Below are 18,648 nucleotides of genomic sequence, written 5' to 3' on the forward strand. Positions count from 1 at the left end.
CCTATCCAATGGTTGTTGGTGATCATGTGTGGGTCCACCTGGCCTCCACAGAGGAATAGAGGAATTTGAACTGTAACAAGGCATGAAGAATTCTTAGTGGATCATACCTCATGTTTTATACATGCTTCTTGCTTTTTTATCTGATGTATTTGTCAACTTTTGGCCGCTTCTATCACTATCTTAGATTGTAGACTTGTCTTTGGAATACACGAAAATTGTTGGGAGTTTCTGGTTGATAATTTTGCTAAAATTTGGAATTGTTCTCCAGTGCACAGTCTTGGAGGTCAAGGTTATTGAAGGCCTTGGAACCACCATTGATGTTGTGTTAGTCAATGGTGTGCTTCATGAAGGAGATCAGATAGTTGTTTGTGGCATGCAGGTAAGCATTTGATCTTTAGCACAATTTGAAAAAGTATCATGCAGTGCTTCTAGATTCTTACATATATTCCCTTCTTCCATGTTAGGGGCCTATTGTTACCACAATCCGAGCTTTACTGACACCTCATCCAATGAAGGAACTTCGAGTAAAGGTGAGCAGTCCCACCTTTTTGTTTTGTGTTCCATCTCTTCTTTCTATTGTCTGCATATCTTGTTTAGAAGAAATGATGAACTGCTGCTGATCAATAAGGCGACATGAGAAAGTTTTTTTTTTTCTTTAGGGAGACGTGAAGTAGTTCTTTTTTTTCTTCGTTGGGGACACATGAAAATTGAAATAGTGTGCAAGTAGATAACAGAAAAGGATTCAAATGCCATTATCTTTTGGTGTATGGTTTAATTGTTGTACCCTTTTGGATGCTAATTTCTGCTCGTCTACCTTAGTTGTTTTTTCCTTGGTATTATTTCGGTTGATTTTTGTACTAGTTTATCCTGTCTATTCTATGCTTTTTTTTTTTTTTTGGGTTGATTTTTCCTTTATATTTGTGTTTATAAAATGGGGTTCAATTTCAGTTCTTTGCGCTGTGCCAAGTGATCAAGTGGGAATTTTATGGACCCCAGTTTCTTTAAGGTGGATCAGATTGCATTCTACATAAGCTTCTTATTTGTTTTGACCCTTGCACAACGTTATGCTTTAGGGGTTACTGTTCATTCTTACCAGATGATAAATTTTTATTTTTTATTTTTTTTCCCAAATGTATGATCACTTGAATTTGTTGAGAATTTGTTGAAATTTCTTGAGTAGAGAAGTTCAAGAATTTTGTTTCGCATGGTAGTCACACAAAAGTGGCAAATCTCTACTACACAATGCTAGGTGCAGTGGACATTTATACCCATGCAAATTTGAGTCAATGAGCTTTGGGTTTTAAGGGGACATGGGAAGGTATTTACACAAATATAAAGCGATGGTAATTTTCGCCATTTAGAAAAGTGTGGCTGGTTAGCAACCTACTGTTGTGATTTTTCTAGCAAGAGGCTTTTCCAAAAGGCCTCTCTTTCTCTCTATAAAAAAAACTCTCTATTTGTTGCTCTCTCTCTCTCTCTCTCTCTCTCTCTCTCTCTCTCTCTCACCCCTTTTTATTTTATTTTATTTTTTTGGATTTTTTAATGATTTTTGGTTCATCCATGTTGGACCCATTGTTCTAGTATTGCCAGTATTATCAATAATAACCAGCCAATATGATCTGTATTGCAGGCCAGTGATACAGATTCAAGGTCTAATGTAAAACTTACCCTTTATTGACTGATATTATTGATAATATCCCTGATATCACAACATATCGTGAGATATCTGCCACTGTCCTTCACTACAAATGTGCTGCATCCATGATAATATCGTCAACATCAATACAACATTTGTAAATACTGCAAAATTTGAGAGAAAATAAGGAGAAAAGAGAAAATCCAAACAAACTGTTTTTTTATTTTTTATTTTTTTTATTTTTATAAATTGTTTGCGGGATCTCTTCGTAGGGATATTTCATCAACTCAATTTAAGTTGATAAAAACTCGGATTTGGAGGAGAAATCGGAACTCGAGAGCAAAAGGGGCCAAAACTCCAAGATGAGAAAATATGAGGAAAATGTAATTTATTTACACATTTTAGCATGTATTGTAATAGAAATCTATGTCTATACATTATTCTTTTGCGTCTCGATCTCATCCATTGGAGATGGAGTTGACAACTTCCAATCGCCTCGTAACTCTGTATTTTTGTGTTTTATTACTTGGATTGTATCATATTTGAGCTGTATGAACCCATTTTGGATATATTGCACTACTTTCGTCTGACAACGCATAGTATAGGCCCTTATAAAATGGAAACCTATTGTGTAATTGCTTTTTGTAATATTTCGAGTCCTATAAGTGTCTTTACCATCTCCTGTATCTGTGATACACCACCTGGTACCTGTGATATTACTGACAACATGGATACGTTTTTCCATTTCCCAGATCATTGACATGTAATGATAATGGTGCTTTGAACACTTAGACCCATGATCTATACTTAAGCATCTATTCGCTGACCAAGGGTAGGATAATTTGGTCAAAACACTTCAGATGTGGGGATGGAATTAATCATTTTTGGGGGGATCAACTAACAATTTCCAGCAAGAAAGAATTCAATGGAAGTTGCTAATTACCTTCCTATGGAAGAAGCATCCATACATGCATCGCATCAAGACATTTCATTTTCCTTGCTTATGCTATATTCTCTCCTTTGAAACTTCGTTTGGTCTATTTTGCCATCCATGTGACCATGGACTTGACACCAGCCTCTTTTTAAGAGAAATGATCACATAGTTCCCAAACAACCATGTTTCATGTGTCGAATATCTGATCCATGCAAAATCAGGGCCACACCATGATTATCATCGGTTACAAAAAATGGTGGGCCATAGGCCAGACCAGTATACTGAGCCATACATTGGATGTGAATAGCTCACACGCGAAAACAAAGAAGAAAAAGAATAGCTCACATATGTGTAGCCCTCAAGTTTTATTTCCTATATCTTTGACTATAACCGGACACCCCCCCCCCCCCTCTCTCTCTCTCTCTCTCTCTCTCTCTCTCTCTCTCTCTCTCTCTATTTGTAACAGCACCCTTTCCCTACTCTCTTTTTCTCCCCCTCCCTTACTCCACGTGTGCGCACCTGACATTCCCACTAATTGGTGTAATGAGAACACATCTGGTCAGTCATATATGGTAGGAGTCTAAAATTGATAATTAAGGAATACTTGAAATTTCCTCAGAGCTGCTATATACATTGAATTTCAGGGAATGACTGCTATTGATGACATCAAGGAAGAACTTGTGGAGTTCTTAGAAGAAAAAAGAAGCTTTGATTCCTATCAAAGAAGAACACATGGACATTCCTTTTCCAGATTCTAATGGTTTGGACACATTGTATATTCATTTTGATCTCTCTCTTCAAATTTCTTCCAATCCATCACAAACACAATATGGGAGCAAGGGAATCAAAGATGGTTCTGTTGAGTCCACCCTGCACACATAGAGAGGAGCGTTCACTGGAAACTTCTATTGTTTGTTGTATTTTCCTCTTGATCCAAGTGTGCCCCACCTAGAGTTGATTACGGATAGTTTCTATTTTCTTGGTAGTCTAGTTTGCCTCTTCCATTTTGGAGTTGGTGTTTCTTGAGGAGGTTGCACCTCATGAAGTTGATTATGAAAGAAGGTGAGACAGTCAAATTTTTCTTGAAGGTGAAGGTAACTGGAAAATCTTCCAGGGGAAGAGAAAAACCAAAGTCTCTCAACAAAATTGATGGATCACCTCTTTACTGGTGTGAAGTTGCATGGATGATTTAGTTTATCTTTTTTGGCTTATTTGAAGTTGAGTCTCTCCACTCTGTCAATGGCTTGTTTCTAGGGGGTCCTCTATCTCAGCTCCTTTGGGAGTGGAAAGGATGCATTGACTAATATAGGTGTGAATCCAGAATAAAAAGAAAAAGAAATTTCGAGTTTGGCCCTTCCTCGCGATGGGAGCTGTAAGGTTAACATAGACGGTAGTTTGTTGGCTAACCTTGGACAGTCACGTAGCAGAGGGGTGGTTACAGATAAGTTGATACTCAATCGGTTTTTGTTTCTCAGGTGAGATGGGGCAGTCCTAACAGAGCTGGAATTATGGTGATTCAAGTAGGGATTAAACTATCTCTAGATTGCTTTGAGCACCCACTTATTGTGGAAGGAGACTCATTGGCAATTGCATGGGCCTTGGGAAAGCTTCAGCCCTTGGGATGCTTTCTTTTGTCCTAATTGACATCAGGATGAATTAGTGCTTCTGGCCTGCTGGTCAAAAAAAGAAAAAGAGCCTAAGAGAGAAAAAAAGAATGCATTGTCACTCTTCATGTATTACTTCTAATCCAATCCTAAGGGAAGCTAATTGTATTGCCTACAGTGTTGTCAAAATCCTACAATTTACGATTTAAGTTGAATCTTAAGCAAAATGATTTGAATCTCACCTTTGAATCCCGTTTTATACTAATCCTATAATTCTATGATTTGAATCCTATGATTTACGATTCGCATTATACTTATTCTCTTCTATTTTAGGCTTTACTTGGCTTTCATTTTATGTTTTTAAATTGGTGGGGGCTTTAAGAATCATTTAGAAAAAAAAAACTTTTTAAAAAAGAAAAAAAGAATCGTTCAGAAAAGTTTGATTATTTTAATTTGTTCTTTACAAGTGATTAAATGATATATATTCTCTTCAATGTTAAACCATAGAGCTTAAAAAAAAATAATTTGATACTTCTTAACTGGTTGAAACACCAAATTGAAGTACGACTTATCTGAAATGTTTTCGTGGATGGTTATGATCATGTTGACTTTACATGTATTTTGGAATAATGGTTAGAAATCAAAATATCTTTTTTCATTAGTCTATAGATTCAAATGGTGCTTTTCCAATGTGATTCTACATTCAAGAAAGGTAACAAGAATATAAGTTACTAAGTATCCTTGTATGTTTTAAAGGAAAATTTCTTGAAAGACCAAAAGAAAGAAAAAAAAGGAGAGATAAGAATCTTTTAACACTATCATGACATGGTATTCCTTGGTGCATATGATGGCAAAAGGATGATTGATGAGTTTTTAAATGATTTTTTTCTGATTTATTTATATTTTTCATATTTTTCCATTAAAAAAAGAAGAAGAAAATCATTAAAAAAATGTTACAATTTACGATACAATTTGTGATTTGATACGATTGAACCCCTATTGCGATTTGCGATACAATTATGATTTTGAAAACATTGATTGCCAATTCACTCGCAAAGGGGTCCATGGAGAACTCCTTTGTTTAGGGGACTTATCTATTACCTTGATAGATTGTATGTCATTTGCTTTTTTTTTTTTTTTTTTTCCTTTTTGCTTAGTAAATTTTAAACGTGAAAAATCTTATCTCTCAGATTTTGAAAAGTTAGTCACCTTCTTCTCCAATATATCATTCGACATGAGGGTGGAAGAGTTGTTGCATCTATTTAGAGATTGGGATGGTAAAAGATGTATTCATACGAAAGGATAAATTATCCGCTATGTCTAGAGGATATACCTTTGTTAGGTACAAATTAAGGAAGAAGTTAACCCAACCATCAAAGAGATGAATAGCGTTCTCGTGGATGGTAGTAGGATTGAAGTTCCAATCTCTAAATATGGTCGGAACGGTAAGAGAGATGTTCATCTAGCTTGGGGAAGGCACCCTATCAATCGAAGGGGAGAGTAACAAATTCTAGTAACTAATCTCGATGTTGGCAATCACTCTTAATTCCAAAAGCCAAGCTGCCCATAATTGTGGAAAGGACTCGCTTATTGAAGGTGATTGTGGAGTTGCTCTGCCCAAGAGACTAACACCAGCTGTTAATCTTAAAAATATTATAGTTTGGATAGAGAAAGGTGGAGGTGGGCTAAACATCTCCAAGAAGAGGTAGCAAAGGAAAGAATTATTTTTGAAAATACTCTGGTTGGTTCTTCTCACTAAGAGTTAGTAGAAGAAGATTTCTTTACCAATTCCTAGGAGATAGCTAACCATTGGGGGAAAGAGGGTTCCTTCTTGCTTAATGTGACTAACATGGGATGCAATGGTAACCAAAATCTTCTCTATATCTTGCATCTACAACCCATAAAGACCCTATAGTCATCATTAGTTCATGAGATCATCCTTTGGCTAGAATTCGTGAGTGAGGATTGTTTGGTGTCATGGACACATATTATGGGATTCCTCTTCATGCATGGTTCCTTGAAACATTACAAGCTTTTGGGTTCGTGTTTTGACGAAGTGCTGGAAGTGGATTAGAAAGAATTTCATGGGTTGAAATGGAACATAAGGGTTATATTCCTACATGGAACTTGAAGAAGAAACCAAGGAGGGTTGTGTTCCATATCAATGATTGCAAATAAGAGAGGAAGATAGAGATCGGTTGTATCTTGCAGTGGTCCAGACCATCATTGGATTTTTATTTTTATTTTTAGCTAGGTAGGAGACAAAGTGAAGGGAGAATTTACAAATTAGATGATGAACTGGAGGATACACATCTTTGATTGGCTTAAGAGGTGATGAGGTGGATATGGTTATTTAAAAAGTCACCCACGACAGGATTGGTGTTATTGGCATGTGATATGATAATATAATCCCCATCTTCTGTGCAAAGTAGATAGATTTCCCATTTCCCATATCTTTGAATATCAGTTTCAGGGGTGCATTGACCCGATTAAAAAGTGATACAATATGGGCATTGCATATCGGTATCCGCATGTATTAGGCTGTATCCATTGTTTGAATTATCTCTGATATTATCATTATCTCCAGCTTGGAGATTTCGATAACACCGGTAGTATTAGAAATTCCAAGCATCAGCAATGTATTGCTAAGTACCGCCAACGAATCAATATCGCCAATATTTTCAATTGTGTAAATTCCAGGAGTCGCTTGTATTACTAATGTATCGATATCGCCAATGTATCGCTAATATTTTTGACTATGTAAATTCTAGGTGATGCTTGTATCACAAGTGCATCGGCGATATTTCAATAATATCGCCAACGTAGAGATATCACAGAAAGTTTGTTTATTAAAAAAATCTATTTCAAATGAAAACTTATTGTGTATGCATTCTTTTTGTAAATTTTTTATTCCTAAATATGCAAATAAGTGTATTTTATCATCTCCTGAAGTTTCATTGAAAATTCCTTTGTTTTTCCCATGTTTTCTCACATTTTTTGTTATCAGCGATATTATCGGTGAGATCGATATTGTTTCCATATCCCCGACTAGCGAAACTTGTAGCGATAACGATACTTTGAACACTGGCTGTATCAGGACACGTATTTTGGAAGCTATTTCTAGGAACAAGAGAAGGGAGGGGCTACTTGGGTTCATCAATGAAGATCCTCTCTTGGAATGCGAGAGGCTTAGGCTGCCTCGGAAGCGGTCTTAGGTGAAGATGTGCTCTCGTTCTAAAGCAAAGTTAATTGTCCTGTAGGAAACTAAGTTGCAGGCTCTCGATAGAGGTATTGTTAATTCTATTTTGGGGAGGAAAGGTAAGGATTGGGCAGCTTTGAATGATGTTGACTTGGCAAGGGTTTGGTCCTTTGCGATTCCTCCCGTTGGGCCAGCGAAGAGTGTTGGTTGGGTGTGGTTTTTTTTTTTTTTTGCAGTTAACTTGATTCTTAGAGATATCTCATCTGGATTTTCGTGGGTCTTCTCTGGTATGCATGGCTCAACTAGACCCTCTTCTCGTCCTTCCTTTTAGGATGAATTCAACCTCGGTTAGGGATAGATGATCTCTTCTTTGGTGTGTTGAAGGTGACTTTAATGTAGTGAGGTTTATTCATTAAAAAATCAATGGCTCTCAAGTGACATCCTTTATGAGGGATTTCTTGAGTTGGGTGCATAAACATGATTTGTTTGACCTTCTTATGGGGGATGCCAAATTCACCTGGTCGAGTGATCATTTATCCTGAGCTAAGCCTTTATTAGATAGATTATTGGTCTCTCCAAATTGGGTCCAACAATTCCTCTTTGCTTGTCAAAGAGGTTTGCCTCAACTACTCTCTGATCATTATCTTGTTCTTCTTGAAGTTGACGAGATCAATTAGGGGACGAGGCCCTTCAAGTTTGAGTTAGCATGGCTCGAGGTGGAGGGCTTCCACTCTTTGGTTGAAGGTTGGTGGTCCTCCTCTGAAATTGAGGGCCTTCCGGGTTTTAAACATTTTAAGAAGATTCATATGTTAAAGTTGAAGTTAAAAGCTTGGCATCGAGTTCTTTGGCAAAAGAGAATCTCAAATGTCGACTCTTCTCAGCGCGATTCAAGGTTTGGATGTTAAAGAGGAAGGAGGTCAGCTTTCAGAGGAAGAACTCTCTTCCAGAGATAAGTTATCCTCAGATTACTGTGCAAGGCTCAAAGAAGATGAAATAAAGTGGCGTCAACGATCTTGGGCTATCTGGCTAAAAGAGGGAGATCATAATACGAAGTTTTTCCATGGAATAGCCAGTGTTAGGGCGCGTGTTAACTATATCCTCTCGAGTTGTTGAGGGCGTGAAATTTCAAATAAAGTTGGAATTTGCAAATTTGTTGTAGGTTTTTATCCTATTTTGTTATTGTCGAATAATGTCCATCGTCCCTTGTTAGATAATCTTGATTTCCTTCTTATCTCCTTGGAAGATGCAGAATCCTTGGAGAAGCCGATTCTTGTCGAAGAAGTTAAGGCCGCGATCATGGACTTAGGGTGAGATAAATCGCCAGGACCTGATGGCTTTCCCTTAGTTTTTTTTTTTTTCCAGGTTTTCTAGGATATTGTTAAGTCAAACCTATTCAGTTTTGTGTCCGACTTTTTTTAGTCTAGATGGCCTTTGGAAATGGGGGGCACTTTCTTAACTCTGATTCTTAAATTAGAGGGAGTTGTTAAGCTAAAAGTTTTTGATCCTATTAGCTTGGTTGGTAGCCCTATAAAATTCTAGCTAAGGCTGGAGTTAGAGATTGTGAATAGTTATCCTAAAGATCATCTCTCCCTTCCAAAGTGCTTTCGTTCATGGGAGACAGATTTTAGATAGTGTGCTGATTGTGAATGAATATATCGACTCATGCCATAAGGTGGGAAGGTTAGGAGTACTCTATAAGCTTGACCTCGAAAAGGTTTATGACCATGTAGATTGGACTTTTCTGGATAATATGTTGTTCAAGATGGGTTTTGGGGACAAATGGAGGAATTGGATATGTGTTTGTGTTTCCTCTCCTCGTTTTTCAATCCTTATCAATGGTTCACCCTTTGGCTTCTTTAGGGCTTTCAAGTGCTTCAGCACGACAATTCCTTGTCTCCTTTTCTGTTTGTGATTGTCTCAGCAGCGCTCAGTCACATGCTTTCCTGGGATTAGGAAGAGGGTCTCTTTCAGGGTTTTCAGGTGAAAAACTTTCCCCATCAAATCTTCCATATCCAATTTGTTGATGATACTCCGCTGTTCTGTGAGGGTAATGATTCTATGGTGAATTTCTTGAGCATGTCTACATGCTGCTTCAAAGTGGTGTCGGGTTTAAAGGTAATTTGTCTGAAAGTGAGTTATTTGGGAGGTAATTGCTTCTTTGGCAAACTTTCGGTTGCAAGGTGGGGTCCCTCATTATCTTGCTCTTCCTCTTTGTTTTGGTAAACCTACTTTGTACCTTTGGGACAATTCTCGAGAGAATGGAGAGAATTATCCCCATGGAAAAGCTAGCTCCTTTCTTTGCGGGGCAGAATAACCCTAATTAAGGACTCCCTCTCCAATCACCCTATTTATTATATATCTTCATTTCGGTGTCCCAAATCAGTTGTCCATGTAGATAAACTCTGCAAGGAGTTCCTTTGGCAAGGAGGTTCCCCCTCTAGGAAATTCCTTCTAAATTGGAAGGAGGTTTGCACCCCTTATGTTGAAGGTGGAGTGGGAATCAAGAGGTTGGATTTGGTCAATGAAGCTCTCATTGGTAAATGGGTTTGGAGATTTGGAATAGAGAGGGAGTCTCTAGAGATCAGTTATCTCTGCTAAATATGGGCTAACCCCTACTTTGTACCTTTGGGACAACATTCTTGAGAGAATGGAGAGAAAATTGTCCCCACGGAAAAACTAGCTCCTTTCTTTGCGGGTTAGATCAACCCTAATTAAGGACCCCCTCTCCAATCTACCTATTTATTATATATCTCTGTTTCGGTGTCCCAATTTGATTCTCCATATAGATGAACTCCACAGGGAGTTCCTTTGGCAAGGAGCTTCCCCCTCTAGGAAATCCCCTCTTCTAAATTGGAAGGAGGTTTGCACCCCTTATGTTGAAGGTGGAGTGGGAATCAAGAGGTTGGATGTGGCCAATGAAGCCCTCATAGCTAAATGGGTTTGGAGATTTGGAACAAAGAGGGAGTCTTTAGAGATCAATTATCTTTGCTAAATATGGGCTAACCCCTAAAGGTTGGAGGGCAAAACCTTCTTCCCTTTAGCGAGCCTCCTTTATTTGGAAAGGGATTGCTAAGGTCTTTTCTTCAATGTTTGAGGGGAATGTCTTTACTTTGGGTGATGGTGTGAAGATTAGGTTTGGTTGGATATTTGGTGCGGAAGTCCTTCCCTGACTTCTTCTATCCTTGCTTTGATTACTGTATGCCCAAGGTATTCCGTAACGGTATAAGTGGCCATAACGGCTACCACCGTTACCTTTATGATATGGGTCGTAATGGCTGTTATAACCCCCATTACGGTCTCTCTCTCTCTCTCTCTCTCTCTCTCTCTCTCTCTCTCTCTCTCTCTCTCTCTCTCTCTCTCTCTCTTTCTCTTTCTCTCTCTCTCTCTTTACTATTGAAAAAAATCTCCAAAAATCCTGTATCTATCTTGCAATGTTGAAAAAAGTCTAAAAAAAACCTGTATCTGCCTCGTAACAGACCATTATGGGGCTGTTATGACCCTTACATGGGACGTAACAGGCCGTTAACGATGGTTATGGGTCTTTTTTTTTTTCCGTAATGGTTGTTATGGCCGTCTCGACCCTGTAACGATTACCACCGTTATTTTTACGCAATGGCCTTTATGGCACACCATGTGTATGCCCTTCTCTGAACATTACGGTGGCTGGGTGTTTTTCAGGACAGGAAGTGGTCGGTGTTTGGCTTCCCCCATTTAGGAGAAATCTCTTAGACCCTGAGATTTCGCATCTCATGTCTCTTTTGTCTCGTCTGCAAGACTTCCTCCCTTCTCTATATTCGGAAGATTCTCTAGTATGGAGGACTTCTAGGTTGGGTTCTTTCTCTATTTGATCCTTTTACCAGTCCCTTGCTTCTCCAGAATCTTCTATTAGTTGCTTCCATACGGGAATTTTTTGGTCTTATGGGGTGCCTCCCAAAGTTGCAACGTTTGTGTGGTTGGTGGGGAAGAACAGGGTGCTCATGATCAGCAATTTGAGGAAAAGAGGCATGCCCCTCACCAATGTGTGCCTGATGTGTGCTCATTTGTCTATGAGATCTGGTGGTGTTTCCTCATGTTGACGTATCCTGGGTTATGCCCTCATCCATCGATGGCCTCTTTTGTTCCTGGCACGTAGTCTTTGGTGGGAAGATTGGTCGAAAGAAGTGGATGATTCCTCTATCCGCGTTCCTTTGGGTAGTTTGGGCAAAAAGGAATAATCAGTGTTTCAGAAATTTGCGGCGATCCATTGTTGGCATGTATAATAGGTTGTTATTGGTTTTTTAGGAATTGGGTGTCTTGAGCAATCAGATTTTCTTCCATTGGGTTTACTTTTGTTCTTGGCTATGCCTAATAAATTTTGCTTCATCTTTCAATATGTGTGTGCGTGCGCGCGCGCGTGTGAAATGTTGTATCAGATCATTGTTTGATGAGAATGTTGTTTATTGGCTTGTCTTATTCAAAGTCAATCACGTAGGCCCTAATTCAACACAAATCAAGCATGATTTGGTGAAATAGGTCTATCACATTGAAATACACCAAAAAAAAAAAAAAAGAAAAAAGAAAAAAGAAAAAGAAAGAAGAAGACGATGAAACTTGAAAAATAAGTGATGGCTTACCCTTTTTTTTTCCCCATAATGATCCATTCTGGTTCGATTTGTTGAATCCCACTCAAATCTTTTGTTTTGATCTCCAAAATAGGACTAGATCTAGTCTAAAATGACTTTATAAGATTCCTTCATGGTTGACATGAAAGAGGGGAAAAAACTAAAAATAAAAAATCAAAGTTAGGCCTTTATGTCTGTATTAGTAATATCAGGCCCTGTCGATATGCCCATATCATCTAATATAGCCCAATTTTTTTGGTTGGGGCTGATTTGTGGTGTTCCATATTGTATCTGGCTGATATAGATATAATACAATTATATCAGTTAAAACGATGCCAATATTCAACTCTATACCAGTTGCTACTTGCTTCATCATCGTTACCCGATTATTACCAACACGTTGGACCCCATGTTAGTCGCTGTGGTGGTGACATTGGTGGCATGTTGAGAAATAAGGGTGCAATTATTTGCTCCTCTTTCTCCTATGCCATCGGTGTGTGGTACTCACCACAGTGGAGACTTTTTGCCATAGAAATGGGTTGCAATTTGTCTAAAACATGTGCTTGGCCTTAGTTCTTATGAAGGGGATTTTGCTAATTTGATAAATTGAGTGTGGAGGCTTCCAATGAATCGTAGTGGTTAAACATTTTGTTTGTCCTTATTGCTAGAGTGGCAAACAATATGGTTGATGACTTATCTACACAAGGGGACAATTGGCCTTCATTATCTATAGGGAATTTGTTCCTTCTTACTGTGTTTTGTTTTCTCTTTTCTTAATAAAAATATTCTTGTCAGTTCTAACAAATGCATGTTACTCCATTCATCTTGAAGAACTAGCCCCTCTATAATCATTGTCATATCTTGAAACTTGGAGTTGAGATGTGTTGAAGAACGTTCATATTTCAGTGGGAAAATTTTAAGTGCTAGAAGTGTAACAACCTTCTGTTCTAAGTTGTCACTTACCTTCAAGGTATCCTAAAATGATTATGTAACGGGTTATGTAAAGGTTACCATTATGTGTTATGGGGTCATAACAGCAGTAATGACCCTGTAATGCCCGTTATGAAAAAAATGATCTATAATGTTCTTGTAATGGTCCTGTGACGGCTGTAACGGCCTCATAATGGTCAGTTATGGGACCAAAATAGTTTTTTTTTTTTTTTTTTTAAAGTAAAAAGAAAAAGAAAAAAGTTATAACAGCCGTTATGGCCCATATTGTAATGGTACAGTGGTGGCCGTTACGGCCACTGTTACTATGTTACCGCTATGGAATACCTTGCTTATCTTTAAAATTTATGGTTCACTATCTCAAATTCATGATAGGGCATTCCAAACTAAATGACCTATTGTCTAATTGAAGTTATAACTCCTGATAGAATGGAATGGTGGAACAAGATTCCTGTATCCGACCCCAACTAATTTGGGTAAGGATTAGAACTAGTTTTAACACAATGAGCTAAAAAACTAATTGTAAAGTTTTTACATGGCTTAGATATTTAGACGGTTTGAAACCTCTCCTCGAAACTCACATCTATTCAAATTTCAAGGAATCCATTAATTGTTCCAGATTAAACCAATCAAATTCTTAAAAATCATTTGTTGGAATCATATAATTTTCAAAAGCAAACAAAGATTACGAGTCTGGCATTTCTTTCATCTAAGTAAATTTCAGGTGGTGTGCTCCCACCTTTTGATTTTCTTTTTCTTTTTCTTTCTTTATTTCTGTCTTCTTCATCTTCTATTTCTTCTTCTTCTTCTTTATTTTATTTTCTTTTTTTAATGAAGAGTCTATGGTAGTTCTTTATTACAATTTAAATGAATCAAATCATATTTCAAAACCGCTCAAATATTTTAGAAACCAAAAGTAAAGCCAAGCAATTAAGCAAGTCATGCATCAAGCCATCTATTCATTATACTGTCCATCACTGTGATGTGTGAAGGTAAAGGTACTAATCTCTTACAAAGTTTATAAGTTTAAGAACCAAGCCCGTTAGTCATTCCAATTAAACCAATCATATTCTACAAGACCATTCAAAGGAATCAAATTGTGATTCTTAATCATCAAATGGATCAAACCCGAGATTTTTATTAATTATAGAGAATAAAGAAATAAAATGACAGATGTCATCCAAAAAACTGCTTGCAGTTAGCACTTGCCTTTAAGGTGGTCATAGGTTGAACCCTTTGCAGCTGAGTTTTACGCTAAATTTTATTGTTTTTTTTTTTTTTTTTTAAATTTTTAATTTTTTTATTTTAAAGTAATGCCAACTACTGTTGAGTCAAGTTACCGAGTCTCAATGAGTTACTACGGAGACTTGTTGAAATTGAGTTATAGTCAAACCCGCATCGAAATTTGACTGGGTTGAGTTGACTACACTGAGTTTTGAGTAAACTCCGTGAGTTTTAGAATTTATGTTGGTTACATTAGACAATTCATGTATTTAAAATTTTTATTTCTTTTGAGATTCTCTGTGGATAGTGGCAGTGGGAACTCCTTTGCTAATTTATGTAAAGATACTCGCTGTTAGTAGCAGTGCGAACTACTTTGCTAATTTATGCAAAGATACTTGCTTTTACAATCATCTTGTCTGGGTTGGATTACGTATGGAATTTTTACAATCACTTTTTGGCTGTCTGACTTCAGGGATCTTACCAGCATCATAAAGAACTTAAAGCTGCACAGGGTATCAAGATTACTGCACAGGTAATGTTTAATTTCCTGAGTACCTTCGAATTTTGCACCCATGTGGATGTATTTTTTCATCAGTATGTTTTTTGAGAATCGTTTTCTTCTGTGATATTTGGTTCCAGGGCCTCGAACATGCCATTGCAGGTACTGGGCTATATGTGGTAGGGTCTGAGGATGATTTGGAAGACATCAAGGAAGCAGCAATGCAAGATATGAAGACGGTTATGAACAGGATTGACAAGAGTGGGGAGGGTGTATGCGTGCAAGCCTCTACCCTTGGCTCATTGGAAGCGTTGTTAGAGTTCTTGAAGAGCCCAGCGGTGAACATCCCGGTCAGCGGTATAAGCATAGGTCCTGTACACAAGAGGGATGTTATGAGGGCTAGTGTTATGCTTGAGAGGAAGAAGGAGTATGCCACCATCTTAGCATTCGATGTCAAAGTAACACCTGAGGCTCGGGAGCTTGCAGATGAGACTGGTGTGAAGATATTCATTGCCGATATTATCTATCACTTGTTCGATCAGTTCAAGGCTTATATTGACAATCTTAAGGAAGAAAAGAAGAAGGAAGCTGCAGAAGATGCAGTCTTCCCCTGTGTTCTAAAGATTATGCCGAACTGCATTTTCAACAAAAAAGATCCAATTGTCTTGGGTGTTGATGTCCTTGAAGGGATTGCAAAGGTATTTTATCTTATTTCCACTAGTCTTTCTTTCAGTTCCAGTTTCTTGCTGAATTTAAGACATGGCACAGAAACATGGCATCGACTATGTATCCAGTCCCTATGGGACTAGCTGAACTGGTGGCTTTTAACGCAAGGGCTAAGATTGCGGTAACAGTTCTTTAACACCTTGATATTGATGGTGACCCATAAGCTGTACATGTGGAAAACAAGTACTGAAGTCCAGATCATCCAAATCATCAGGATGGTCATGGATGGGGGCGTAGTCAAAGTTAAGACTGATTGGACAATCTTAACCATCCTATTATTCTCAAACAGATTGTTATAGATCTTATGTTCTATGCTCAAATGTGATGGGCGATATCAGATGGTCAAGGTCATCTGATCAGGGTTGATTTTTGGCTGTGCTACATCCAAGATGCACCTTGCGATTTGGACACTCAAGATCTCTCTACTTGTTGCATTCTCCTGTATGGTGGATACGTCACCACTATTTAAATATGGTGATGAGCTGCTGTCTACCCTTAAAACATATTTTTTCATGGTGGAGCAACTCTTTGGGCATTAAATGTTGGATGGTAGACATTCTCACAAATGCCAAACTTTGACCCTAGATTTGACAATGAAGAAAGAGCAATGCGGTGATTCTATTTTGAACTTTATAGCTGTGTGTGTAACAATGTATGCTATTTTCTGTCTCTTGAACTCAGGTCGGCACTCCAATCTGTATTCCTTCAAGGGATTTTATCGATATTGGACGAATAGCTTCCATTGAGATTAACCACAAACAGGTTGATATAGCAAAGAAAGGCCAAAAGGTGGCCATAAAGGTATGTGGAGCATAGGGTGTGGTACAAAAATGGAAAATTTATTTGTTTCATGAGTTGTGTAATTCCTGTTACAAGTTGCTTTTTTGGTCTAATTGGCTCCAGTTTGCCTACTGCAGATTGCTAGCACCAACGCCGAAGAACAACAGAAGATGTATGGCAGGCATTTTGAGATTGATGATGAGCTTGTTAGCCACATCTCGAGGAAATCTATCGATACACTTAAATCAAATTATCGGGTAACTTCACATAAAATTCCCACACAAACACAAGCACTCCCACATTATCAAAGTTCTTCTGTTAGCTGCTAGCGAGTGATTATAGGGCCCTGATGCAATGAAAGGGACAGTCTGCTTCTTCGTTGATCTTGTGGTCTCAATCATGGATGTCAGATTCTTATAACGTCTTCCAGATTGAAAAATTGAGACTCTGGATGTTAAATTCACTCTTCCAGATTGAGGAATCCTGACCTTGAACTCCTTTTCTTTTAACCATTACAGTATTTTTCTCTCATCCGTCTATTAGTTGGTGGATGAGTGAAGGGTTTGGATCTTCAAATCTAATAGATCCCATGGGTGTCCAACATATTGGATTCCCAGTGTATGTGTGTACATACATACTATTAAGCCCTAAAACATCAGGATCCTATAATTTCTCAATGTTAGCAATAGCATATTGGATTCCTAGTTGCGTGTTTATTTTATTTTTTGAATCCTTTGTCCATGATCTCTATTTATTGTCTGGGAATTTGGTGATTCAATCTACAATCCTTTGTCCTTTGCTTCTCTTCCAAGGCCCTGTGTAACAGTAATGCTAATCCTTGTGACAAATATCACAGAGATTTTTAAAATCTCGTGAGAAATAATTTTCTAGCAATATTATTTCTAGAATATCATTTATAAAAAAAAAAAAAATCTTGATTTTATTGCGAAAAAAAAAACTATTTTGATGATAAAATTTTACCCATATTAAAAATATTTAAATTTATGTATTAGTCTCTCTCTCTCTCTCTCTCTCTCTCTCTCTCTCTCTCTCTCTCTCTCTATATATATATATATATATATATATATATATATATATATTATTTCCAATTAGGTTTTCCTAATAATAAAATTGCAAGAAAAATGTCAAAAATCTGAAAATCTCCTCAGAAATTGTTGAGAGCGAGATTGATTACTATAATGCTAGTGGTGTAATGTGCAGGACGACTTGTCTATTGAAGAGTGGAAGCTGGTAGTGAAACTGAAGACTCTCTTCAAGATACAGTAAGCTAGAAAAGAAAAGAAAAGGAAAAAAGAAAAAGCAAGAAAAGGAAAGGGAAAAAGCAGAAAGCAGAGTGAAGAATAATTACAATCCTTGTTCAGCTGTGGTGATGATAATGAAAATGTGGTGAGGGTTTTGCATGAGTTACAGCTTTCGACTATGACAGATTTTGATGTAACGGGTTGAAATTTTGGTTTTGGGAGAGTTTTGGTTGGTGAGGGAAGATTTTTTTTTTTTTCTCTGAGAATCGAGGGAGGGATCACCAGAAACAACAGCCTTGACAGAGAGCCAATCTACTCACAGTCACCAATAGAAGGTTTCTTCATTTCCTTTTTATTTTTATTTTTATTTTATGTATGCTATTGCCTTTTGGTTTGAAAATAAACTATTTCTTTAGAATTATTTTTTGTCTGGGCTACCTTTTTAAGATGTGATCTATATCTTTATTATAAAGTAAAGAGCAATGGCATCGGAGTAGGGGTGATTTTTATTTTTCAAAAAACATGCTTTTAGCAAACATAGAATGTTTATTACAAGTAAAGAGCTGCAGCATCTTGGTGCTGTTGGAATGCCACAGAAGCTGGCCAGATCATAGATGTGACCAGTTTTGCCACAAAATCGAGTTTGAGCTTGCTTGAGTTCGACTCGACTCGGATCGAACCAGTTCGGTGACTTGGTTACTTTAATATTGATGTTGCTCACCAAGCGTTTGATGAAATGACTCAACGAAGTGTCGATTGGTGGCAAGGTAGGTATGTATATGAAACAAATACCCTTTTTTCTTGATTTTGATGTTGCCTACAAGGTGTTTGATGAAATACCTATAAACAGCTGCTGCTGTTTTTCATACAATAAGAAATTGAAAGTGCACTCCACGTGTTTATGAAAATGCCGCACAGGCTCGATCTTGGCTCGAACTCGACTCGAACTAGCCCGAGCTGCTGACCGAACCGAGCCGAGCTGGCCAGTTAGGCTCGAGGACCGAGCCAAGCCGAGCCAAGTTCGAGTTGGGGTCAGCTAGTGGTTGAGCCGAGTCGAGCTGTGCTAAGCTCGACTCAGTTCGACTCATGTACACGTCTACACAAGAACCTATTGAGTTTGGGTTACAAACTCTTACCCGCAATCCTATATAAGGAAAGAGAGTATGGACTCACTAATTGACACTTGTTGAATTGAGTTTCTTTGATGCACTGTCTTGGGTTGTTTGATCGATGTT

The 18,648-nt window shown here is 37.8% G+C and overlaps 1 protein-coding gene across 1 annotated transcript in view; it reads left to right on the forward strand.

The window, feature by feature from the left end:
* The window catches only part of LOC131255425 (eukaryotic translation initiation factor 5B-like), a 38,654-nt gene extending 20,820 nt beyond the window's left edge, over positions 1 to 17,834 (forward strand). The window contains exons 5-11 of the mRNA XM_058256129.1: positions 269 to 379; positions 465 to 530; positions 14,619 to 14,678; positions 14,786 to 15,343; positions 16,053 to 16,172; positions 16,289 to 16,408; positions 17,373 to 17,834. Of these exons, the coding sequence (XP_058112112.1) occupies positions 269 to 379; positions 465 to 530; positions 14,619 to 14,678; positions 14,786 to 15,343; positions 16,053 to 16,172; positions 16,289 to 16,408; positions 17,373 to 17,438 (1,101 nt within the window). The 3' untranslated portion in view covers positions 17,439 to 17,834. The remainder of the gene's footprint in view (positions 1 to 268; positions 380 to 464; positions 531 to 14,618; positions 14,679 to 14,785; positions 15,344 to 16,052; positions 16,173 to 16,288; positions 16,409 to 17,372) is intronic.
* The last annotated feature ends 814 nt before the right edge of the window (positions 17,835 to 18,648 follow it).

Source organism: Magnolia sinica, chromosome 9 (genome assembly GCF_029962835.1).
Source record: "Magnolia sinica isolate HGM2019 chromosome 9, MsV1, whole genome shotgun sequence".
In the NCBI taxonomy this organism is placed as follows: domain Eukaryota; kingdom Viridiplantae; phylum Streptophyta; class Magnoliopsida; order Magnoliales; family Magnoliaceae; genus Magnolia; species Magnolia sinica.